Below are 9,670 nucleotides of genomic sequence, written 5' to 3'. Positions count from 1 at the left end.
AGGGAGAAGAGGATAAGAAAAGAGGGAAGAGGAAGAGGAAGAATAGAGGGAGGAGGGAGAGGATAAGAAAAGAGGGAAGAGAAGGAGGGAGAGGAGAAGAAAAAGAAAATAGGAAGAGTAGAAGGAAGATGAAGACTAGGAGAATGAAGAAGAGGATGATGATGATTTATTTATTAATCTAATTGTAAATTAACTTGGCATTTGTCTATTTTATTTGTTTATATATCCACTTTTTACGCATCTCGTGTCTCTTTTTTATCGGCCTTTTGCTCTATGATGCATCGCCTCGGCCCTCGTCTTGATAAGGGAGACCGGTCCGCCGATAAAGTATGTGGTATAAACGTAATAACAAGGCAAGACTCTCGGAGATATGTGTAAGTGGGTTCAGCAATGGCAGTGCTGTTCGTTAACTGCATTTTTTTTCTTTTTTTTTGAGGGAGAGGGAGAGGGAGAGGGAGAGATGAGGGATGCGGAAGGGGGGAGGGAGGGAAGGAGGGAGATGGGGGAGGGGGGGAGGGTATAAGGGGGATTAGTGTGTATGTTGTATTGTATATTTTCTTTTTTTCTTTCTTTTTGATTGGTGGTCAGGATGGAAGGTTGGTTGTGAGGTAGTTGGTAGTGGTTGCAGATGGAGAAGGAGGAGGAGGAGGAGGAGAAGGTTGGTGGGAAGGAGGAGGAGGAAGAAGGTAGGTGGGAAGGAGAAGATGGAAGAGGAAGAGGGCAGACAGGCTGGCAGGTAAACACGCAGACACAGTCAGTCAGTCAGTCAGAGATAGACAGACATAAAATGGATAGACAGACAGACATAAGAAGGATAGACAGACAGACATAAGAAGGATAGACATACAGAAATAAGAAGGATATACAGACAGGCTTAAGAAGGATAGACAGACAGGCAAAACAAGACAATTCAACACAGACAGACAACACATGCGAGTCTGCAAACCGGTAACGTATGCTCGTCAGGGAGGCACAGTAGGTAGAGAGAGGCACGTAGTAAAGCAAGCACAGGCGGACAGACAATAAAGCAAGCACGCAAGATAATGCAAGGGAATAATTGAATTTATAGGCGGATGGCTCGGGCAAGGGCTCCATCTTGACTTTGGCTTGACTTGACTTGACTTGACTTGACTTTAGGGAAATATGATTTTTTTATTATTATTATTATTATTTTATTTTTTATTTTTTGCCGGATTTGATGTACGGTATTTTGTTGGTTTCTTTTTTTTATGTTTTGTGTGATTTCATTTTAGGATAAAGTAAAAGAAAAAGAAAAAGAAAGAAAGGTAAAAAAAAACCAGCTTGATAAAGGGCCAGGCTGACGTCAAGAGTACTTGTTGACGTTAATTAAAATTCTATGAAATTGCTTTCCTCGGCGCGCCTCCCTCCCTGCCCACTCGTTCCCTCCCCTTCCCTCCCCTTGGCTTTCCCTTGCCTTACCTTCGCTTCCCTTCCCTCCCTTTCGCTTCCCTTCCCTTTCCTTCTCCTCCCATTTGTTTCACCTTCCCTTTTGTTCCCTTCCCTTCGAGAGAGAGAGACAGAGAGCGAGAGCGCCAGAGCCAGAGCGCCAGAGCCAGAGGGCCAGAGCCAGAGCGCCAGAGCCAGAGCGCCAGAGCGAGAGCGCCAGAGCGAGAGCGCCAGAGCGAGAGCGCCAGAGCGAGAGCGCCAGAGCGAGAGCGCCAGAGCGAGAGCGCCAGAGCGAGAGCGCCAGAGCGAGAGCGCCAGAGCGAGAGCGCCAGAGCGAGAGCGCCAGAGCGAGAGCGCCAGAGCGAGAGCGCCAGAGCGAGAGCGCCAGAGCGAGAGCGCCAGAGCGAGAGCGCCAGAGCCAGAGCGCCAGCGCCAGAGCCAGAGCGCCAGAGCCAGAGCGCCAGAGCCAGAGCGCCAGAGCGAGAGCGCCAGAGCGAGAGCGCCAGAGCGAGAGCGCCAGAGCGAGAGCGCCAGAGCGAGAGCGCCAGAGCGAGAGCGCCAGAGCGAGAGCGCCAGAGCGAGAGCGCCAGAGCGAGAGCGCCAGAGCGAGAGCGCCAGAGCGAGAGCGCCAGAGCGAGAGCGCCAGAGCGAGAGCGCCAGAGCGAGAGCGCCAGAGCCAGAGCGCCAGCGCCAGAGCCAGAGCGCCAGCGCCAGCGCCAGCGCCAGAGCCAGAGCCAGAGCCAGAGCCAGCGCCAGAGCGCCAGCGCCAGAGCCAGAGCGCCAGCGCCAGCGCCAGCGCCAGAGCCAGAGCCAGAGCCAGCGCCAGAGCCAGCGCCAGAGCCAGAGCCAGAGCGCCAGAGCCAGAGCGCCAGAGCCAGAGCGCCAGAGCCAGAGCCAGAGCGCCAGAGCCAGAGCGCCAGAGCCAGAGCGCCAGAGCCAGAGCCAGAGCGCCAGAGCCAGAGCGCCAGAGCCAGAGCGCCAGCGCCAGCGCCAGCGCCAGAGCCAGAGCCAGAGCCAGAGCCAGAGCCAGCGCCAGAGCCAGCGCCAGAGCCAGCGCCAGAGCCAGAGCCAGAGCCAGCGCCAGAGCCAGCGCCAGAGCCAGCGCCAGAGCCAGAGCCAGAGCCAGCGCCAGAGCCAGAGCCAGAGCCAGAGCCAGAGCCAGAGAGAGAGAGAGAGAGAGAGAGAGAGAGAGAGAGAGAGAGAGAGAGAGAGAGAGAGAGAGAGAGAGAGACCCAACCCCTCACCAAAAATCTCTCTCCTCGTCCAACTACAGCGCAGGCAATTTGGGAAGTTTGGGTCTAGTTTTCGGCGAGTGCCAGAAATAAATGACAAGGTGGGGGCATGGGGGTTGGGGGTTGGAGGTTGGGTTGGGGTTCTTGATGGGGGGTTGTCTTAGTAGGGGGTAAAAGGGGTTGGGGGTTGTCTTGGTAGGGGGTAAAAGGGGTTGGGGGTTGTCTTGGTAGGGGGTTTAAGGGGTTGGGGTTGATGGGGTTCTCTTAAGGGGTTGTGAAGGTGTCTTGGTAGGGGGTATGGGGGTTAGGGGTGGGGTTCTTGATAGGGGGTTGAGGGTGTCTTGACAAGGGGTTGGGGTTGATGGGGTTCTCTTAAGGGGTTGGGGAGGGGTTGAGGGGTATGGGAGTTGGGGTTCAGGGTAGGGTTTCTTTATTTGGGGTAAGGGGGTTGGGTGGGGTTGGGGGTGCATGGTAAGGGGCATGAATGTTGGGGGGGGTTCTCTTGGGGGTAGGGGTGGGGTTGGGGTGGTAGTGCCTCGTTACTTGATATGAAGGGAGTTTGGTGAAGAAAATAGAAATAGTCTTGGAAGAGAGAAAAAAAAACGAAAATAACTGCATAAGCGGAAGAAAATGCGAAGAAGAAAAATTAATAGATGTCTTATCATTTATTCCTATATTATGTTGTTTTGTATATTATGTCTGTTATTTTTATTGATGCATTGTCTGTATTTCTTTTGCTCCTATCGTCTGTTTTCTTTTTTATTTTCCTTTTTCGCGGATTTTCACGTGAAAAAGGGAATGGAAGAGACAGAATCCTCTCGAAGGTCCTTGATTGGTTAACCCGAGACATGTGATTTTTTTTCTTTTTCTTTTTGATTTTTCATGTGTATTTATTTATCTTTTTTTGTCTTTTTTTCTTTTTTTTTGCGTTTTTAAGGATTATTTCGCCGGGTCAACTGGTCGGCTCTTGGGTGTTTTTGCATTGATTTGAACACGTGTGGTATATTTCTCTCTCTATCCATCTATCTATCTGTCTATCTGTGTTGTTTGGTTCTGCTGCTTTTAGGGAGAGAAGAGAGAGAGAAAAATGTTTTTTTTAAGGCAAATTTTTTAAAATCAATTTTAGTCCTCTTTGATTATGAGTGACAAAAATAATAGAAAGTATTTCAGATAACTAGATAAATAAGCAGATTATTTGTGAGAAGATAATCGAAGATGCATATGTATATATATAGATAGATAGAAAGATAGAACAATTGATATATAGATTGATAGATTGATAGATAGATAAGGAGAGAGAGCAAGAAAGAAAAAAGAAACAAAAAACACAAAACCGAAAAGATATTTAGAGAGAGCGAGAAAGAGACGAAAATCGTAAAAAAAGTCCTATCCAGCGACTTAGACCAAAAGGGTAAATTCAGTAATCCTCTTTCCAAAAAGCCAAGATTAGACATTCCCTAATATCGCAAGGAGAAAATAAACAATCTTAAAGAGGGGAGAGGGAGGGGAAGAGGGGAAGGGGGAAGGGGGGGGGGGAAAACACGACGTCAACCCTTTGCTTAACAGACATAAAGCACCCCCTCCAGCGACCCTTATGGCTTCCCCTCCTCCCCAGGACCTTGCCTAACCCCTTATGCCCCCCTCCTCCCCTTGCCCTATCCTGCCTCCTTACGCCCCTCCCTCACCTCTAACCTCCTTACGCCCTCCCCAACCCCTAACCCCACGCGCCCTCCTTATCCTCCTACGCATCCTCAACCTCTAACCCCCCTATGCCCTTCCCCCAACCCCCACCCTTACGCCCTCCCCAACCTTTAGAGATTCCCCATCTCCTAACCCCTTACCCATTCCTCCTACCCCCACCGCACCGTATATTTAAAACCCAGTGATTCATCCCCAAGGCATCTCCCCCCCCCCCCTAGACACCCCCCCCCCCCCCAGGCCCCGTGGACACCCCCCGACACGAGGCATAACTTGCAAACGCGTGTTATTCCAAGAGTCTTTCAAGAGGACCAACAGAGGGAGGCTTGGCAACCAGCAGTCTGCACCAGCAGGCTTGAGGTGACATCATCCTCACTGCCCCTGATCTGGTCTCTGGTCTGTGGTCTTTCTAGTCTCTCTGGTCTTTGGTCTTTCTGGTCTCTCTGGTCTTTGGTCTTTCTGGTCTCTCTGGTCTTTGGTCTTTCTGGTCTCTCTGGTCTTTGGTCTTTCTGGTCTCTCTGGTCTTTGGTCTTTCTAGTCTCTCTGGTTTCTGGTCTCTGGTTTCTGGTCTCTGGTTTCTGGTCTTTGGTCTCTGGTCTCTGGTCTCTGGTGTCGCTGGTCTGGTAAGATAGTTTATAAAAGCTGCGAGTGGTTTGGGGATTTTTTTTTCTGTGTTTGATAAAGAGACTTAGCTCTTTGAGTTCGTTCTCCCTCTTTTATCTGTTCCCTTCTTTCCTTCTCTCCTTCTTCTGCACATGCATTTCCTCCTCTTCCTCCTCCCTTTATCACTTGCCCTCCTCTGTTCTCCTTTCCTTCCCTCCCCTCCTCGTCCTTCCCCCTCCCTCCTCTTCCTTCCCCCTCCTCTGTTCCCCTCCCCTTCCCTTCCCTTCCCCTCTCCCCTCCCCTCCCCCTTCTTCCCCCCCTCCGCCTCCCACCTCCCTTCCCCCTTTCCCCTCCCACTCCTTCCCCCTCTCTCTCCTTCCGCCTCCCCTCCTTCCTCCTTCCTTCCCTCCCACTCCCCCCCCCTCCCCCTCCCCCTCCCCCTTCTCGTTGCAGATGCAGGGACACTCAAACGACATGCAAAAGCTCACACGACAAGGTTAGCTTGGCAACAACTGCCAGGAAGGGAAAAATGCGAAATAAGCACGAGGGCCAGATGAAAACTGGATGTGAGAGAGAGAGGAAGAGAAAGAGAAAAAGAAAGAGAGAGAAAGAGAGAGAGGGAGAGGAAGAGGGAGGGAGAGAAAAAGAGAGTGAGAGAGAGAGAGAAAGAGAGAAAGAGAGAGATGGGGGGGTGTATTCTGTACGTCTAACCTTCCGCTACAAAGAGATTTATTGCCTCTCTCTCTCTCTCTCTCTCTCTCTCTCTCTCTCTCTCTCTCTCTCTCTCTCTCTCTCTCTCTCTCTCTCTCTCTCTCTCTCTCTCTCTCTCTCTCTCTCTCTCTCTCATACTTTCATCCCTTATTAGCAGACCGTAATCCGTTATGAAATTCCAAACTCCTGATAATCATCGCCACAGCCTCGGTTAGCGGGGAGGGGGGGGGGGGGAGGGGAGAGTAGGGGAGAGTAGGAGCAGGAGCAGGAGCAGGAGCAGGAGTATTTGTAGGAGGAAAGAGAAGGGTAGGGAGGAGAGTTTTTTTTTGAGAATGGGGAAAGAGATGTGAAAGGAAGGGATGGGGAAGAGGGAGGGGGTATAGGGTAAGGGGTAAGGGGCAAGGGAGAGCCAACTGATAACAATGAGAACGAAATGATGATGATGATGATTAGAGTCTCTGGTGGGGAGATTCGTAATGGCCGGGGAGGGGGGAGGGGGTAGTGCTCGTTAAGGCGCACCAACGAGTCTGTTTTGAGGGCCTTCTCTTTCTACTCTTTACATCCCCTTCTCACTCCTCCCTCCCTTTCCACTCCTCTTTCCTCTCCACTCCTTACTTCCCTTTATCACTCCCCACTTCTCTCTCACTCTCCACTTCCCCCTCTCACGCCCCCTTCCCCTCTCTCACTCCCGACTTCCCTCTTTCACTCCCTACTTCCCTCTCTCACCCCCCCCCATCTCACTCCCCACTTCCCTCTCACTCCCCACTTCCCCTCTCACTCCCCACTTCCCTCTCACTCCCCACTTCCCTCTCACTCCCCCTTCCCCCTCTCACTCCCCCTTCCCCCTCTCACTCCCCATCCACTCCCTCCCCATTTACTCTTCTTCCCTTACCTCTTTCATCCTCAACTCCGTCCCTCGCTACTACCGCTTCCCCTCTTCCTCCCACTCCCACCCCCCACTCCCCAGTCCATTTCCCCCCTCCCTCCCCTTCCCCCATCCTGAACAGTTGCAAATTGGAATAAATTGGTTGTTGTTGTTTAGGCTGTATTTTTCGTTTTGTTTCTCTCTCCTTTGATTATTTCTCTCGTTCTCGCTTTCCTTTCTCCATTGTTTCTCCCTCCCTTCTTTGCAATCTTCCCTTCCTTTCTGCCTTTCTTCACTTTCCAATTTTCCTTCTCCCCTTTTTCCGTTTTTTTTTTACCTATCTTTCTGTTATTCATCATATCGATAGGTGAATAAAAGATAAAAATAACGGCAATAATTAAATAGAGAAGATGACAATGACAGTGACAAGAAAATACCGGTAACGATAAAAAGAAAGTGACAGTGACAAGAAAATGACGATAAAGGGAAAATGATAACAATAACAAGAAAGTGACGAAAAAGAGAGAATAATGATGACAAGAAAATTACGAAAAAGGGAAAATAATAACAATCACAAGAAAGTGACGAAAAGGAAAAAAATAACAATAAGCGACAAGAAAACGACGCAAAAAAGAGAGAAGATAACAATAGCGATGACAAGAAAATGACGAAAAGGAGAAAATAACAATGACGACGACGATAGAATAATGATAAAGGGAGAGGATGACAATGCCCCGCCAGAGCCTTCCGGAGAATGAATTTACCGCAAGGATTTTAGGCTCGTGGTAATGAGCTTAACCTCGGATTTACGTGAGTCACCGCCGGGAATTATCCGTAGAGGGAAGCAGACGCGCACACGTGAACGCCGTGTATGTACGTGCGGCACGCGGGGGTTTACGTACATGCGAAGGGTGTGTGTGTGTGTGTGTTTTGGTGTGTTCCTCCGCGAATAGCTATATTTAGAAGGGGGGGAAAATAAAAAATTAGCGGGGGTTTACGTACATGTGAAGGGTGTGTGTGTTTTGTGTGTGTTCCTACGCGAATAGCTATATTTAGAAGGAAAAAAAATTGATTTGAAGTTTGAAGGGAAATGATGGTGTTTGGATTTCATGGATGGTTGGTCATTTCCTTCGTCTCCTCTGCCGTTGCAAAGCCTGGTTCTCTTTCCTTTAAGGTAATTTCTCTCCTGCAAAATCCCCTTCCTACCCTCGACCTTTCCCCTGCCCCTCCAGCTCCCCCACCCCCTCCCATCTCCGTCAAAATTCCCCTTACCTGCTGCCCCCTTAATACCCCTTTCTCCTCCCTTCCCTTAACCCCTTCCAACCCCACCTCAAACCCTTCTAACCACACCCCCAACCCCACCTCTCAAACCCTTTTCTAACCACACCCCAACCCCACCTCAACCCTCTTCTAACCACACCCCAACCCCTTCTCAACCCCCCTCAACCCCTTCCCAAAACCCCCTACAACCACTCCCAGCCCCACCTCAATCACTTCCAACCCCCCTTAACCCCTTTCAACCCCCATTCCTTCTACCCTCCCAATAAAACTCCTCCTCCTCCCAACCCACTCCAACCCCCACCCTCATCTCACCCCCCCATTGGAAAGTCACCCCCAATGGGAAAGTCACCCCCAATGGGAAAGTCACCCCCAATGGGAAAGTCACCCCCATTGGGAAAGTCACCCCCAATGGGAAAGTCACCCCCATTGGGAAAGTCACCCCCAATGGGAAAGTCACACACACCCCCCCCCCCCCTCCCCTCCTACGGGTAGAAAACTCATTCGTGCTGCGCCGTCGAAGTGCATGGCCGGGCTCGGGGTGGGCGTAATTGGGTGCAGAACAAGTTGCAGAACAAAATGCACATTTTCCAGGTTGCGCGCAGGGGAGGGGTGGGGAGTGGGGGGGGGAGAGGTCGCGTGATCAGTTTTTTTTTCAATTACGGCCTTTGGTGGAGGTTTTTATTGTTATTATTATTTAATTTGAGGGAGAAAGAGAAAGACTAAGAGAGAAGGATGTAAGAAGAGGTGATAGCATAGCATCAGAGTCGAGAACGAGAGGGATAGAGATTGGGGGAAGAAGGAGGGAGGAAGGGTGAAAGAGGGAATAAGAGAGTGGGAGAAAGAAGGGTGAAAAGATGGAAGGAGATGATAAGGAAGAATGATGGAAAAGTGGAATAAGAGGTGGAGCAAAAAGGGTGAAAAAAAGGAATGTGAGGGAGGAGAGAGAAAAGTTTGAAGAGGTGAAGGAGAATGGTGTGGAGGAGGAAGAACAGTGAAAAAGGGGGAATGAGGGAGGGGGAGGGAGAAGGGTGAAAAGAAGGAACGGTAGGGGGAAGAGAAGGAATGGGGAATGGGGGAGGAGGAGAAGGAAAGGGGAATGGGAGAAGAAGAGAAGGAAAGGGGGAATTGGGGAAGAGGTGAAGGAAAGGGGAATGGGAGAAGTAGAGAGAAGGAAAGGGGAATTGGGGAAGAGGAGATGGAAAGGGGGAATGGGGGGTGGAAGGATAGAAGGAAAGAGGAATGAAGAAAAAAGGGAATGGGGGAAGAGAAGAAGGAAAGAGGAATTTGGGGAAGAGGAGAAGGAAAGGGGAATTGGGGAAGAGTAGAAGGAAAGGGGAATTGGGGAAGAGGAGAAGGAAAGGGGAATGGGGGAGGAGGAGAAGGAAAGGGGAATGTGAGGAGGAGGAGGAGAGAGAAAGGGGAATGGGGTGGGGGGTGGCATAGCGGCGGCGTTCATCCATCACGAGCGAACAATGGTCGCGACGGCCTCCTGGGTGCCCGAGCCTGCCTTGCCTGCCTACACTCTCGCGCCGGGGGGTGGGGGAGAGGGGGTAAAGAGGGGGGGAGAGGGGGGAAGGAGAGGAAGGAGGGAGAGGAGTGGTTGGGGAAAATGGGGGTGAGGGGGAAGGGGTAGGGAGGGGGTAAAAGGGGGGAGAAGTGGTGGGGGAAAAGGGGGAGGGAGGGGGGAGGAGTGGTGGGCGGGAAAGGTGGGAGGGAGGGGGGAGGTGTGGTGGGGGAAAATAGGGGAAGGGGGGAAAGGTGAGAGGGAAAGGGAAGAGTGGTGGAGAGGAGAGACGTGAATGGTAAGGGGGGCGGGAGATGGGCGAGGGAGGGATGAGGGGAGTAGGAGGGGGAAAAGGATGGAAAGGGCGGG

At 51.1% G+C, this 9,670-nt stretch overlaps 1 protein-coding gene across 1 annotated transcript; it reads left to right on the top strand.

Moving 5' to 3' along the window:
• The first annotated feature begins 329 nt into the window (after positions 1-329).
• Positions 330-3,785, top strand: LOC138860657 (serine/arginine repetitive matrix protein 5-like). The gene is made up of 3 exons (XM_070118668.1): positions 330-374; positions 1,532-2,564; positions 3,766-3,785. The coding sequence occupies exons 1-3, from the start codon at positions 330-332 to the stop codon at positions 3,783-3,785; spliced, it is 1,098 nt and encodes a 365-aa protein (XP_069974769.1).
• The last annotated feature ends 5,885 nt before the right edge of the window (positions 3,786-9,670 follow it).

The sequence above is a fragment of the Penaeus vannamei genome, chromosome 42, assembly GCF_042767895.1.
Source record: "Penaeus vannamei isolate JL-2024 chromosome 42, ASM4276789v1, whole genome shotgun sequence".
In the NCBI taxonomy this organism is placed as follows: Eukaryota; Metazoa; Arthropoda; class Malacostraca; order Decapoda; family Penaeidae; genus Penaeus; species Penaeus vannamei.
This window is presented reverse-complemented; position numbering and strand designations above follow the sequence as displayed.

Excerpts from the sequence above, each read along its gene's own strand:
- LOC138860657 (XM_070118668.1), top strand. The coding sequence starts at position 330 with ATGTGGTATAAACGTAATAACAAGGCAAGACTCTCGGAGATATGT. Across the intron at positions 375-1,531 it reads CAAGACTCTCGGAGATATGT|AGAGAGACAGAGAGCGAGAG; the intron begins GTAAGTGGGTTC and ends TCCCTTCGAGAG. Across the intron at positions 2,565-3,765 it reads GAGCCAGAGCCAGAGCCAGA|TCCTCTTTGATTATGAGTGA; the intron begins GCCAGAGAGAGA and ends AATCAATTTTAG.